Genomic DNA, 16,022 nt, shown 5'->3' on the forward strand with positions numbered 1-16,022 from the left:
ATTATGTGTCATCAATTCCAGCCTAATTTGGTCACAGAGATACAACACTTAACATTCCAGAACGAAAAACTCTACAGCCAATGGTCCCAATATCATCATTCCATTTATTCTTTAAAATACAGCCTGGAATCGAGCATTTTCTGGGTTAATATCAAATTTCTATTAAGTTAAACGTAAGGGGGAAGTGGAGGACATGGCCATTAGAAAGCAATACTCCAGGTGTTCCAAGCTATCACCAAAAATATGTTCATGTGTGGAGCAACACGCCTGCTCAAACATCTTTAAAACCCTTAGTAAAATGCCTGTCGTTGGTGTAACAATAGCAATGAAGGAAAACGTGGCTCCTCTTTCTTGTAGGCAGAGTACAAAGCAGACTACAACAGCTGGATGAAGGGCTGTGGCTGGGTGCCCTTCGGGTCCCTGGAGATGGAAAAGGCAAAGCGAGCCACGGACATTCTGAATGAGGTATGGCCACTGGGGCGCTAGAGGGGACTGCCTCCCATTAAAATGCAGGGCCACAGGAAGCGCTTTTCCTACCTCCCTTTCTGGTCATTGCTGCTGACGAAGGTTCTTAAAACACCAACAATCCAGAAATATATTCATGCCCCATATAGCATCTAAACTATTCGTGTAAAACACTCAAATAGAGCTGAGCAACTTTATCCACGCAATGTGAATTTTACCTGATTTAGACAGAACCCGTGCAGACTTGCACTTGCTGCCACCAGGGTACTTTTTCTACTTTTGTTTTTATTTTAAGACAAAGTCTCACTCTGTAATCCAGACTGGTGTAGAATTTATTGTCACCCAGGCTGACCTTGAACATGTGGTGGTGATCTTGCCTCAGCCTCTGGTTATGGGGATTCCAGGCATGAACCCCACCTTAGAAATTAATTTTAAATGCTTCTAATGCTCCATGAAGTTTCCTCAAGAACCCCTGCCTGTCAATCCCAAGGTTGTTACTGAGCCGCTTCTGGCCTCTGTAGTTTTACCTTTTATGAAAATTTCTTTGAGGTTTCTTTTGTTTCTTTCGATGCTTTTGCCTATACCTAAAATTCATTCCTTTTCTTTATCTTTTAATTACATGGTTTTCCTCTGCAAAGACATGTCACATGTTAGTGGCCTCTTGACCTGTTGGTAGAGGTGTGGCTTGCTTCTAGCCTGGAATACTTCTGCGTAATGTCGCTGTTGAAGGTTCTTTAAAAATTGTGCCCTTGATTATAGTCTTGATGGCTCTCACATAGTTACAAATTGCCACTCAGGCTTAGAGAAAAGGCAGTGGTCGTCCTGAGCGTCTTACTATGGACACAGTTTCTGTCCCCTCTCCAGCAACAGCTGAAGACACACTGTTGTCACGTGACTGCATCACCAGGGAAAGGGAAGGGTGTGAAGGACAGAGGTACAAAGTGAGGCTTGTCACCGTGCTCAAGCCGGAAGTGTTCTCGCTTCTGTGTGCTTTTGTCTGGTTTGGGCGAAAGCATTTTTGCCTTCCCAGAGGTCTTTCAGGAAGTGTCTTCCAGTGCTGGTAGTTGTCAGAAGTGAAAAAGCACACTTTTTCACTTTTTTTTTACAGTGCAGTGTTAAAATATATATATAAAAAAAAGTTGCAATGTACAGTATGCCCCAAGGATGGCGACTGGACAGATGGGTAGAGAAGACAGGCATAGAAGGAGTGACATTTGTCAGCTTCCCCACTGGGCTGCCTTCCCAAAGGCCCTCTTTCTTTCTTCTCCAGCACATCAGTGTCCCATACATAAGAAGCCGCGATATAGCTACAAAGCAGACATGTTCTCTGCCTAATTTTTCATTAGCTCTTGCTAATTGATCCCTCAACCAGAAAACTCCTTTGCTCCAGCTGCTGATGAAGTTAGGGTTGTGTGAAGTCACCCTAGTATTTAAGGGAGAGTAGTAACAAGAGGGTCAGGAGTTCAGGACCATTCTTGGGTTTACACTGAGATTGAAGCCAACCCTATATTACATTAAGACCCAGCCCATATATTCTTGCTTGCTTTTCTGCTAACCCCTCCGAGACCTCTGTGGTGTTTCTGGCTCAGCACAGCAGAAAGCCCTTCTTTCACACCATAAGCAAGGCACCTGAGGAGTGCAAGCATGCTTCTGGGGAGCTGTGCCTCCCTCCTCCACACCCTGCCTATGGTGACACTCTAATTTAAAACCATTCAGTTCTGTATCATGTAGGTATTCGTTCCTCATTTGAGGCAATTGGGACTGCAGTACTTTAAAATTGAGAAAACCCTTCTGTGTCTTTCCAAAGTAAATCTCCAGATTCTCATTACAGGGCCTATAGTAAAGAGTCGGTGGTTAATTTTTTCTCTCTCTTTTTGATTCTCCTAGAAAAAATACCGCCAGCATCCAGATACGCTCAAATTCACCGCAATTGAAGATGCTCCTATTACAGTGCAGTCTAAAATTAACCAGGCCCAGAGGAGCGATGTAAGTGTCCAGCCTGTGTATGGCTTTCTATGTAATAGCGTGAAGGCACCTGTAAGTGTCCAGCCTGTGTGTGCTTTCGTAACTGTTTACTAACATGAAGGACCCTGCCCTTGAGTGCACTGGTCACCTGGAGCTGTTTCACCATCTGAAGGGCCTCTTGGGGCCAGCTGTAAATTCCTGATGCCCAATGATGCCACGCTCACCTAATCATAACTTTAGAGTATTGCGTATTCTATACCAGCTGTCCTCTACCACTAAGGGAAGGCTCTCAGAGGAATCAGTGAGAGGGTCTTCTTTTAATGACCATGGTAAGTTATCTCTAGGAAGACCAGAAAGAGTGAATGTAGGTGCTGGGTGACGTGGAGATTATATCTTAAGTCAGGGCTAAGGGAAAATATATAGAATCAAAACCACCTGCAAGTCCCTTTAGACTCCCACGAAGTCTTAAATAGAGTACTGCTGTGGTTCTGGCCTACAGCCTGCTCCGGCTCAGGGCAGTGGCTGCAGGTTAGCATTTCCACCAGCTCACTCCCCTGGGTTGAGGTCCTCCAGGCATCTGGTACCTAGAGCCAGAGATTCCTAGCCAGTGCTCGGAAATCTTGTCCAACCGTGTGCATGCAATGAGACAGGCCTCCATGCCGCTGCATCAGGATCCTAGAATGTACAGCGGTTTTTGCCGATGCCTGACGGGACAGAACAGAGATTGTCTTTCTTAGCATCACCTTGCGACAGACACACCACGCTGAAAATGTTCCCCAGTGTCATTGGACTGTCTCTCCATACTTGGTTTGAACGTGGTTTCTCCTCTCCTAGATCGCTTACAAAGCCAAAGGGGAGGAGATGCTGCACAAGTACAGCCTGCCCGCGGACCTGCCGCAGTTCATCCAGGCTAAAGTGAACGCCTACAACGTCAGTGAGGTGCGTCTAGCGCTGCCCTGCACGCCCGGCCTTTACTCACGTGGCTCCGTGGCCAGTCCTGCTCAAGGGGTGTTTCTCTTGCAGAGCTTGTACAAAGCCGATCTGAAAGACTTAAGCAAGAAAGGCTATGACCTGAGAGTTGACGCGATTCCCATCAAAGCTGCCAAAGCTGCCCGGCAGGCTGCGAGCGACGTAAGTCCAGCCATGGTCACCTGCATAACATGAGACCTAGTGGGGGTACCCAGAAGTCAGCACGTATGGTGTCCCTGACTGGAAATGATTCTGTACAGAAAGAACCCTAAACAGACCTTAGTATTCTCGGGGGTCGGAATTGGTATAACTGTCCACTTGTGAGTTACCAAGAAGACTTCAAATCACTGTGCAGATTTCTGCATACATCCACATTACTTTAATAAGAAACCAAGAAGAAATTCAAGTTATAATAGCTTCTGGATGGAATAATTTTATCTCTAATCTTTATTAATTTATGTGATCTCCTCTTCCCCTTTCTTCCCTTTTTCATCCATTATATCTATTTCTCTGGGAAATTCAACTTCTGATTGAAATGAAGTCTTCATTACACTGCTGTAGTTACAATACAGCTTTAGAAGAAAAAGAAAGAACAAACCCAGATGCCCCTATTCTGAAAAACCCTCCCTCCTGGAAGGTCTCTCTGACCTTTCTCGTGGTGGATCCTCCAGCACTCTCTCCTGTCTGCTCTGGCTTTCCCAGGATCCTCTGCAGGTCTCCCCAAGAATCCCCAGTCCCCCTCTGTCTATAATTCAAAGCCAAATGCTATTCACCATGACTGGCTCTGGGTTTTCTTTGCAATAATCAAGGACTTGAAAATGTCTTTTAGTTAAGAGTTGTCAAATCCTCAGCGGCTCCAGGACCCTGACAGCGGAGTGTAATTGGTAAAGAAGGAAAATGCTTCCTTTTGCTTTTCATGACATTTACTTATGTCTGTGGGGGAAGACAGAGTGTGGAGAATTAGTTTGTCATTGATATGAATTATGGTTCATATCAGTGACAAGCTGGATCCCAATCTCTTTTGGGTGGCAGAAGTAGATATAGACACTCAAGGCTCCTAAGTGATGCTTTATTTTACCTTATTACATAGGAAGTTGACACTTTCTATCCTCAGATTTCATATCCATAGACACCTAACTGTGGGCTGAAAAGACTTTTAAAATTACATCTGTACTAAACGCTTAAAGACTTTTTCCTTGTCATTATCTTCAAAATGACACAAAACCATCTATATAGCAGTTACAATTTGCTAGATATTGTAAGTAGTCTAGGAATGATTAGAAGTGTACACGGAGAGTGTGCATAGGTTATGTGCAAGTACCATGGCTTATATAAGAGACTTGAGTATGGGTGGGGCTTTGTGTTGGCACAAAGTGAGGATCCTGGAACCAATCCCGTTGTTATGGGTATATAGAAATGTCTAGGAAACTCAAAACTTTTAAATTATGACTTCACTGTTCAGTATCTTCAAAGCTACATTTCAAAATATGCCCCCCTTCACTCCCAATAGGTCCATTACAAAAAAGATTACGAGAAGGCTAAAGGGAAAATGGTTGGATTCCAAAGTCTCCAAGATGATCCCAAACTGGTTCATTACATGAACGTGGCCAAGATACAGTCAGACCGGGAGTATAAAAAAGATTACGAAAAGACAAAGACCAAGTACAACACCCCTCACGATATGTTCGATGTTGTGGCGGCTAAGAAGGCACAGGATGTAATCAGCAATACGAACTACAAGCATTCTCTCCACCACTACACCTACCTGCCGGATGCCATGGACCTGGAGCTGTCCAAGAACATGATGCATATCCAGAGTGACGTAAGTGCCGTGGTCCCCAGGCCATGCCCTCGGCTCCCAGAATGGACCTGGCTCTCACTCCTCCTCTCTGTCACTGCAGAATGCCTACAAGGAAGACTATAACAATTGGATGAAGGGCATCGGCTGGATACCGATTGGAAGTCTCGACCAGGAAAAGGTGAAAAAGGCAGGTGATGCCCTGAGTGAGAAGAAATACAGGCAGCATCCGGACACGCTCAAGTTCACCAGCATCGTGGACTCCCCAGTGATGGTGCAAGCCAAGCAGAACACGCAGCAAGTCAGCGATGTGAGTACAGAAGAAGATGGTTTGTGTGTTTGTGTGAGTGTGTGGGGGGGTACTCTTTACGGGGTGAGTGCCTACTCAATGTGTTTACTCTTATGCCAATGCCTTCATTGCTAATTTAGCATTCTGTGTACTCAATGTTTAAAACATCGGGGGCTGGAGAGATAACTCAGTGTTGAAGAGCACTGACTGCTCTTGCAGGAGACCCCGGTTTGGTTCCCAGCACCCACATGGTGGCTCACAACTATCCATAACTCCAGTGCCCATTCCTGATTCCGACAAGTACCACGCGTGTGGTACACAAACATACATGTAAACAAGACACTTAACACACAAAAAAATAAATTTTAAAATGTTAAATAAATAAAAAAGAAAATTAAAAATTTAGCTTAGATATTTTTTTTTGTATTCCCCAGGCACTAACATTTTAACTGTCCTCTACAAAGTTGTCATTTTCCACTGCCATTAAAAGACTGTCTTACTAGATACATTTAAAAATATTCTATTTACTATCCATACATGGATATATGGTGTTTAGAACCAACCTACACCTCCCAATCCCTTTCCTCTGATTTCTCCCCTACTGCCCCCTTATTGAATACCTTGACTGATACAAAAAGTTTTATTCCAGGACAGGTGTGGTGGCTCACACCCTTCATCCTAGAACTTGAGGGTCTAAAGATTTAGGCCAGCCTAGGCTACAGAGCAAGATCCATACAGGAAAGAGGAGGAGACCAAAGGAAAGGGAAACAGTGGGAGAGGGCTTTACAAAGAGCCACTCCTTTCAGTGTGTGGCTGAGGGCTTTTCCTTTCAGCCTGGTGTGGAAGGTGTTTTATTCTTGCGTCTGTGTATTGCAGATCTTATACAAAGCGAAAGGAGAAGACGTGAAGCATAAGTACACTCTGAATCCCGACCTCCCACAGTTCCTCCAGGCCAAGTGCAATGCTTACAACATAAGTGATGTGAGTAGCGTGTGTCTCTGACGGGGTGTGAAGACCCGATGTGGCAATGGATAGATCCGTGGAGTGGAGAAGCATCTGGGTGATTATTCAAGTCAGCTTCCCACTCTTGGTCCCCAGCAGAGCACGCCTCGGGATGGTGGCCTCTTGACTCAAGTTGGCTCTTGGCAAGGAAGGCCCTCTTCATGGGGTGTAGCACTCTTCCTTATATAGAGCACATTGCATGTTCCCTTAAAACTTCTGCTTTGTTTTCCAATTGGCACATGGGAGAGGGATTATAATCCTCCAGGACAAAAATGAAACTTAATGAAATTCTAATTCAGTGATTTCATTTTTTTTAATAATAGCCTTACATTTTGTAAACATGGCTGCCTGGTGTTCCCTTGGCCATCTTTCATAGTTTCATTTCCTCCCTTCATCGACTCTGGTTTTTAAGCATCCTTCTTCTTTATCTGCCAAAGCCAGACTTAGGTGAACAATCAGCAAGAGACCCGTGATTTCATGCTAGATTCAAATGTGACCCTTTGCTGATGTGACTTCGTAGCAGAATACATGTGATGGGAGGGTCTAATTCCTTAGCTCACACACACGAGGGAACTGAAGAAGCCAGCGGTTGAGGGATTCCTGAGAGGATGGATAAAGACTGCGCTGACTCCCTTTTGCTTTTTCTACCCCAGGTCTGTTACAAACGGGACTGGCATGATTTAATAGCCAAAGGCAACAATGTCCTGGCTGATGCCATTCCCATCACAGCGGCCAAGTCCTCAAGAAACATCGCCAGTGATGTGAGTAAAGATTTTAACTGACTGAATTTTTTTTAAAAGTAATCGGATACATGCTTGCTTGGGTGTACCTATAAATTAATGATGCCCAAACTCTCTTGAAAATGGTGTTTTGAAAACCTGCCACCATTTCAACATTGTTGGGATTTGTTTTCTCAGATGACTCCACTTAGCAATGCCATAAGTCTAACAATGGCTTTCTCCCCCTACTCAGGATGAAAATTCCCTTTGCTGACACATTTCCTTGACAGTTTGCATTTATTTTCAATGAGAGCATGAAATGAATGACAGAAACATGTTAAGTTCAGATGCCTGCCTGCATTAAAAAGAATGGAGGATGTTGCATATCAGCAGACATTCCCTAAGCCAAGTAGGACCCCTGCCTCTTTTAGGATATGATGGTGATCGTTTCAGTCAATTGGTGCCATTTCATCTGTCTTAGGGTTTTTATTGCTGTGAAGAGACACCGAGACCACAGCAAATCTTATAAAGAAAGCATTTAATTGGGGTGGGCTTACTTACAGTTTTAGAGGTTCGGTCTATTATCATCATGGAGGGAGCATGGTGGTGTTCAGGCAGGTAGATGAGGTGCCGGAGCTGAGAACGCTGCTTCTTGCAGGCAGCAGGAAGTCAACTGACAGCCACACTGAGGAAAGCTTGAGCAAAAGAGACCTCAAAACCCGTCCCCACAGTGGCACAGTTCTTCCAACAAGGTCACACCTCCTAATAGTGCTACTCTCTTTGGGAACCTTTTTCTTTCAAACCACCACAATCTATGATAATACATGCATGCATGCACGCACACACGCATGCACACACACACACACTTCTCATCTTTAAAAACACATTTTTAGTCACTCACTTCTTGCAGGGGTCACTGTCATGTTCTATTCCCCGGGCTACAATCTTGACTTAAGAAAAGAAAAGAAACCACATGTATGTGCATAAAATCCACATAGAAGAGAAGGGTATAAAGTCACTAGAGCTTTCCTGGCAGGGATGGACTGAAAATGCCTCCTTCCAAACTTTGCAGACAGTACACATGAGTCTCAAATGCACTCCTGATTTAAATTAAAAGTGAAAGTCTGGAGTGTGATTCTGTCCCTTCCCCCCACTAGAGCCTTCTCTAATATATCAAGTAATTCCTTGGTAACCCTGCTAAGTCCTCGCTTATGAATTTACACTACCATTGCTCAGTGTTTGCAGGGTTTTGTAGACTTGATTTCTCTTGAATAAATATCGAGGGTCTGAGCTATTACCACGCAGCTCAATCTGCATCTCAATGATACCCCCCCCCCACAGTGAAAATCCTTGAACAGATTTGCTTTGGGTTGGGCTTTAAAGGATGAGAAACCCCGCAGCAGGTCCTGGCTTTGCCAAAGTGCCTTCCTTTGCGGTTCCCTCAGTCCCGAGCTTGCAGAGGGTGCAGCTGATGGAGGGAGGGGGTGAAGCCCCAACTGCTTACATGGATAGTCACATCCATGAACAGAAATCACAATCTGGATTAGAAAAGGCTACATCCCTATGGAGCTAAAAGACATTAGTCTTATGTTTGGAAAATAGTGTGCTCATATTCTGGTCAATTTTAAAAAATAATTCTGGGGCTGGAGAGATGGCTCGGTGGTTAAGAGCACTGGCTGCTCTTCCGGAGGCCCTGAGTTCAATTCCCAGCAGCCACATAGTGGCTCACAACCATCGGTAATGAGATCTGGTGCCCTCTTCTGGCCTGCAGGCATGGAGGCTGAACTCTGTGTACATAATAAATAAATAAATCTTTAAAAAAAATGTAGGACAGGAGCCAGAAAGCTAGCTTAATGCTGTAATAAATATTTTGAAAAATAATAATAATTCTGTATACAAATCATCTGTAGGAGTCAAGCAAAGGGGATGGAAATTGTTAAATTGATCATGGGATTCCCTTGAAGTCCGAGCAGAGTTTAAACAGGCTTTGTTATGATTTTCTGGACAAGATGAGATGTGTGTTTCATGAACACTCATCCAAAAAGTCATAATGTTCTGTTTACCTTTGTGTGTGGAAAAACGTTTTTGTACCAAATGGCACTTGGCTAACCAAGTTCTGTTTCCACAGTATAAATACAAGGAAGCTTATGAGAAGTCAAAGGGTAAGCACGTTGGTTTCAGAAGCCTGCAGGATGACCCCAAGTTGGTACATTATATGAACGTGGCAAAGTTGCAGTCAGACCGAGAATACAAGAAAAACTACGAGAACACCAAAACCAGTTACCATACCCCTGGGGATATGGTTAGCATCACTGCCGCAAAGATGGCCCAGGACGTGGCCACCAATGTCAACTACAAACAACCTCTGCACCACTACACATACCTGCCCGATGCCCTGAGTCTCGAGCACACAAGGAACGCTAACCAAATCCAGAGCGATGTAAGTATGCGTTACCTAACAGACCCGAAGACACTGATCATTTCCGTTCATCTTATTTGGCTTAAAAACACAATAAGATACTTGAAAAATACACATTAGAATAAGCAGCATTCGTTCAGAAACTTCGTAAGCTGCATTTACTTTTCTGACTTTCCATGCGTATAAGCATCGGCATTGTGTCTGTTGACATATGAAGATGGGACCATGTTCTTCTAATGAGATGAGGCACTTTGCTTCTCAGTCAGAGGTATCCTCATGGGCCCGCTTCAGTGGTAATCACTGGATGATGCAAAATTAAATTCCCAATGCTTTCAGAATTCAGGGATTTTTTTTCGTTTTTTTTAAACTCAAGGTCACCCCCATCATCCATGTAAATCCATGTTATGAGTCATATCAAATAAACTAGGAAGGTTCTGCTTGCAGCATGATTCATAGAGAGCCGCCCAGGGAGCTGTTTAACATTCAGGGCATTTCTTTCTGCAGAGTTCTGTAAGACTTGTCCTCTTTCAGGGGAAGAAATGGTTGGTATTCTGTTATTGAGCAGGCTGTGAAAAAAAATCTCACTACCCAGCTAAGGTCAGAAATAACCTGGCTGGATAGTGTGGGGAAACTCAGACTTGCGAAATTTCCAGTGAAATTAAAAAGAAAGCCCAATTTATGGTCAAAATCGACAAAACAAAATTCAAACAGCCGTGGAAATGCATGACCTAGATTCCCTTGTGCAACGTACAATGCGCTCTCATGACCGATCTGCTTCTTCTCATTTCCAGTTCCTGGTAAAAAGCCGAATGACAGACGAGATGCAAGCGCAGAGGAAATAATTGCTTTCATTTCTTTTGTGTAGCATTGCAGCTCCCAGAAGCTTCCCTGAGTATTCCCAAAGCTACCTTCTCATATGAGCCTATTCTTTCTGCAGAATGTGTACAAAGATGAGTATAACAGCTTCTTCAAGGGCATTGGGTGGATTCCCATTGGCTCCCTGGAGGTGGAGAAGGCCAAGAAGGCAGGCGAGGCACTAAATGAGAGGAAGTACCGACAACACCCGGACACCATCAAGTTCACAAGCGTGCCTGACTCCATGGGCATGGTGTTGGCTCAGCAGAACACCAAGCAGCTAAGTGATGTAAGAGGTTCCCCTTTAAAGGTTTAGTCCCCGAGTAAACCTCCGCAACCAAGCCACTCCCCCATGCGCCTTCTCTCAGCATATGAGGATGCATCTATGGTTAACACAGACACCGTTTTCAGAGGTGAAGGCACAGATTCTACTTTGGAAACAATGTTGAACTTGAAGGCAGGGAAAATAGTGTCTTTCCAACTTTGCTATTTTTTCCCAACACAGAAAGTCTGTGCTATTCATATGATCTGCTCGTTATACACAGGAGATGAGTGTTCCTATTAACTTGGTCTGAATTGTAAAAGCGGCCGGTTGTTCTGCAGTAGTTCTACCAGCTACGTGGAGAAATGGCACAGTGTCCCAGTCCTCCTGTATAATAGCTCATTCTAGGAGGTGCTCTTCAAGTGGGGCCTCTGGGAAAGAGAGCAGTAGTTCGTCTTGTCCTTGCTTCTGAGAGCAAGTGCCTTTTCTTCCAGTGCCCAGTGTGTTACATCACCTCATCTTCCAGGGTTCACTCACAATGCCCCCAGAAAGAGAAGCAACATTTAAAGCAAAGCCTCAGAGGTTAGAAAGCAGGGGGCTTTTTGACTTGCCTTGGACCTGTGGGTCATCTGTGGGTCGCATCCCTTCAGGGTGATCTCTGCTCCTCTGTTATTGCAGTGTTTAAGGATATGTTGTACTTTAGTGCTCATAAATGCCAGGGACTCCCTGTGCTGAGGACAATGTCATTCCCGGTTGTATGGGAGCTAGCTAGGAAAATGGTACTCACTGTACTGTCAGTTCCATCTGAAGAAATCCCTGTAGAGACTGCTCTTTTGTTTCCTGGACACCCAGACGCAAGTAATCACATAGAAACAGTATTAATTACAATACTATAGTCTAATAGCTTAGGCATATTCCTAGCTAGCTCTTACTTCTTAAATTAACCCATTTCTATTAATTCTGTGTATCATCGCAAGGCTGTGGCTTACAGGTAAGATTCTGGCGTCCTCCTTCAGCAGCTACATGCGTCTCTTTGACTATATATCTTTCTGTTTGGATTTCCCGCCTGGCTTTACTCTGTTAAGCCATTGGCCAAAACAGCTTTGTTTATTATCCAATAAAAGCAACATATATACAGAAGAACATACCAAATACCATCAGCACAAACCTATATACTCCAGTCAGAACTGTGGTGGTGACTTTGGATGTAACTCCCTCCATGCCCTCCACACATCCAATACCTCTGCCAAGCCTGTGTCCTAAGTAGCCAGTTTGCTGCAAGGCTTGTCTTTGTTCTGCCTTCAGGCAGAGTTCCTTGTCGTCATGTGGATGATTGCAAAGACTTAGCCTCACTGTCTGGGCTCCCCTTGGGAATGAAATTAAAATTCAAACTCATTACCTCGGGTGAAGAGACCTCTGTCCCATGGATTGCTCTCTCTGTCTATCTAATCCTAATTCCAATTGCCCTGAACTCCTCCATGTGGCCAAGTCATTTCTTGCTTTGAGTCCCTAAACACTGCTCTTCTTCCCAGAATGCTCCCTTCCATCCAAGTCTGAGTACACACACTACCTCTTCCTTCATGGTTGTCCAAGTTTTTCTGGTATGGTTGTATTTTCAACATATCACCAATTTAGCTGTAGTTTATAGTTTACATGTTTATGCAAATACATGCCTTCTCTATTAAACTATAAGCTCCAAGAGGAGAGTTTTGACTTTTTTTTCATTTTAAACACAGAACCTGCCACCCTACCTGGCAAGGTAAAGACATAAATATACCTACTCCGGCTCCCTAGCTGTGGTGTTGTAAGCATTTGTCTTGTGTTTGGGAAACACCAAGGACAGCCTTCCCTTTAAAGTCATGGCTACAGGATCAAGCTCGTACTGTGTCAGCTCATAACATTGCGTGCTTCTTTCTTTACAGCTGAACTACAAGGTGGAGGGCGAGAAACTGAAGCATAAGTACACGATGGACCCCGAATTGCCTCAGTTTATCCAAGCCAAGGTCAATGCCATCAATATGAGTGACGTGAGTATCTAACCTGGTGCTGGTCTAACATCTCTTATAGGGATATCCCTTTCCCAATTCTGGGTAGTTCTTTTACTGAGCCATTCAAAGAGAACAGACCAAATGTAGACCATTTGAGCAGCCAGAGGGGACCCTTATACAGGCAACAGAGGACTAGGGGGTCACTATAAAATTTTACTTAATGTATACTCTTTTCAACTATGAGCTGTGACATGGTAAGACCAGTTCAGAAAATAATATTCCATTTAAAAACAAAACACATCACAAAGTCTAGCCAAGACTGGAAAGAGCAAGTTTATAGTCTGTTCTGTGCAATTTTGTTTCAACTCTTTATTAAAGCTTTTGGAAGAGCTCGGTTCCCTCTGTGAGTGTTGGAACTTTTTAAAGAAACTAGTTATTAGGTAGTCTGGGCATGTAATTGGTTACTATGTTTAAACCAGGATTTATAAAGACAGGAGTCACAGCATGTGCCTGTAATATTAGGACCTTGGGACACTGGTCCTACACATTGAGGATAACAATCAGGAGTTTGAGCCCAACTCAGGCAACATAGTGTGACCTTATCTCAAAAATAAAATAAAACAAAAATCAAATCAAATCAATAAATAAATCCAACATTTGGATTCTAATTTTAATATAGCGTTAAACCTGAAAAATATGTTTATTTATTTTACCTATTTTTGGACATGATCTCATTATGTAACCCTCACTAGCCTAGAATTCCCTATGTAGACCAAGATGGCCTGGAACTCATAGATCTATCTGCCTCTGCCACCATGTCCAGCAAATGCTCATGTCTTACTGATAGCTTAGTTATTATTCTCAACATTAACACTTTCAGTACTCTTTTATCTTCTGGATGTGCAAGGTTTCTTTGGTAATCATCTCTATGATTTTGGGTCACTTCAACTTTTCTCTTGTAGTATAGCATTAAAAGCATTTTAACAATGAAAGCTACAGGATTTGGTACTGTATCTTGATTTTAATTTTTTGATAACAACAAATTTCTCTAACTTTGAAATGCTTTATTATGAAAAGTTTGTCACAAATATGACGTTCTCAAAGGAGAGAATAAAAACAGGAATTTGTGAGAACATTTTGTTGTCCTATGTACCTCCCTTCCCTTGCTCTGCCGCACAAACAAACATTCTGTCATTACTTGAGATTATACCACGTATTGCTTGATGGTTTTACATTGTTCTTATTGAATTGGATTTTTGTTTTGTTTCATTTTGCAAAGCAGGGTCTCCCTGTATAATATGGGTAGGCCTTGAACCCATAATCCTCCACCCGGCCTCCTCAGTGGCAGGACCGCTGGCCGCTATCTCCAGGCCCTGTTACGGTTTACAAAAAGAATGTAGCAGGCCACAGGCGATGAGCCAATCACTTAGCTGAGGTTCTATTCATAGAAGGGAACGTAGATATCTGGTAAAGGATACCTTGGTGTCCGGTGTCCATTTGTCTTTTAACCAAGTCAGATGATAACCCCTTTGTTTCTCACAGGCTCATTACAAAGCAGACTGGAAGAAAACCCTTGCCAAGGGTTACGACTTGAGACCGGATGCCATTCCCATTGTGGCCGCCAAAAGTTCAAGGAACATTGCTAGTGACGTAAGGAAAACCATGCGTGTTTTATAATCTGCATATCGTGCTTGAAACCATGATCTAAAGAGGAAAGATTACAATATAGAAGAATTTCCTTATTTCATGAGTGCCAAGGATATTTTCACAACTACTTCACTGAAAATATTTTTTTAAAACTTCATTAAAAATTTACAGATACATTTTCTTTTTAGTTGTGGAAATTTTGAAAGTCTTACTGTTTTCACTGTGAGCTTAAGTTTTTTTATTTAGATTTTGTCAAGAAAAAGTCTCAGTCTACCAAAGTATGACTAACGTCTCCAAACATTTTAAAAGAATATACTGTTTTAATTTCACAATTTATTTACATAAGAAACAAATCCAGTGAAACAAGAGAAACTGGGAAGCACTGTAGGTTAGATAACAATGCTTTAATTGTTTTTTTAATTATATATTCTGGTTGACTTGATGCAATTATCATAATAGATAATAATTCATTTTAAATTCATTCATTTTAAAGTCAATACTTTAATTTGGAGTAGAGTTTTGCTGAAATGGAGTCATGATTCCACAAATCATTCTTTAAAGGTAGTGTAAGTTACTAATGGAAATGAGGTAGAAATATACAACTGCTTAATAAATTAACTTTTCAGGACCATTTGGACACATTCAAAGAATCTACTAATGGACAATCTAGATATAAATTGCAAATTATTATATTATTTATTATTCTCGGAACAAGCATTGCAGTCATCCATTAGAAATATTTTGCAAGTCATATGTTAAAATATTAAAAATATTTTAGGTATTGTCAAATTCAGACTGAACTTGGCCTTTGTATAGATTTTTAAATAAATTCGATTTCTGTCAAACTTCTATCTGGCCCTCTCTTCCAAATAGTGCAAATACAAGGAGGCCTATGAGAAATCCAGAGGCAAGCAAATCGGCTTTCTCAGCCTTCAGGATGACCCTAAACTGGTTCACTACATGAATGTGGCCAAAATACAATCAGATCGCGAGTATAAGAAGGGCTACGAGGCCAGCAAGACCCGGTACCACACACCTCTGGATATGTTCAGTGTGACCGCAGCCAAGAAGTCTCAGGAAGTTGCGACCAACGCCAACTACAGACAACCCTACCACAACTACACCCTCCTGCCCGACGCCTTGAATGTGGAGCACTCCAAGAATGCCATGCAAATCCAGAGTGATGTATGTGCCAGTCAGAAGCTGGGGTGCTTAGTTTTCCATTTCCATGGCTGTGGGGGAAGAATCAGGGTCACCAGAGACATCTTCATCTTGCACCTGACCTAGGGAGTGAGAGCGTTTCATTCATGTGACCCATCGTTATACACACATTGTGTGTATGTTAGACCACCTACGATGTATTCTGTGAAAAAATTAAGATACACTATAATCTTTCCAATGCAATTTTTTAAAATTTCATTCTGTTTTGTTGTTGCTGTGGTTTGTTTTGTTTTGTTTTGTTTTGTTTGTTTTCAATTTAGTCTTATCTAATTGTTTTCAGCTTAGCCCACTGTGTCATCCAGGCTGATCTTGAACCCACAATCCCATCTTAGCCTCACAAGTTCTAGGATTATAGATGTGTATCATCCTGCCTGGCTAAGAAAATGAGTTTTAAAACAAATTGTTATGTTAGGATTTCCAGTT

At 42.6% G+C, this 16,022-nt stretch overlaps 1 protein-coding gene across 2 annotated transcripts in view; it reads left to right on the forward strand.

Moving 5' to 3' along the window:
- The window catches only part of Neb (nebulin), a 189,092-nt gene that overhangs the window by 38,064 nt on the left and 135,006 nt on the right, over positions 1 to 16,022 (forward strand). For both annotated transcript variants that reach the window (XM_038336440.1, XM_038336441.1), the window contains exons 27-39: positions 358 to 465; positions 2,353 to 2,451; positions 3,265 to 3,369; positions 3,454 to 3,561; positions 4,910 to 5,221; positions 5,301 to 5,507; positions 6,363 to 6,467; positions 7,142 to 7,249; positions 9,336 to 9,647; positions 10,564 to 10,770; positions 12,666 to 12,770; positions 14,274 to 14,381; positions 15,252 to 15,563. In XM_038336440.1, the coding sequence (XP_038192368.1) occupies positions 358 to 465; positions 2,353 to 2,451; positions 3,265 to 3,369; positions 3,454 to 3,561; positions 4,910 to 5,221; positions 5,301 to 5,507; positions 6,363 to 6,467; positions 7,142 to 7,249; positions 9,336 to 9,647; positions 10,564 to 10,770; positions 12,666 to 12,770; positions 14,274 to 14,381; positions 15,252 to 15,563 (2,196 nt within the window). The remainder of the gene's footprint in view (positions 1 to 357; positions 466 to 2,352; positions 2,452 to 3,264; positions 3,370 to 3,453; positions 3,562 to 4,909; positions 5,222 to 5,300; positions 5,508 to 6,362; positions 6,468 to 7,141; positions 7,250 to 9,335; positions 9,648 to 10,563; positions 10,771 to 12,665; positions 12,771 to 14,273; positions 14,382 to 15,251; positions 15,564 to 16,022) is intronic.

Source organism: Arvicola amphibius, chromosome 7 (assembly GCF_903992535.2).
Source record: "Arvicola amphibius chromosome 7, mArvAmp1.2, whole genome shotgun sequence".
Lineage (NCBI taxonomy): Eukaryota > Metazoa > Chordata > Mammalia > Rodentia > Cricetidae > Arvicola > Arvicola amphibius.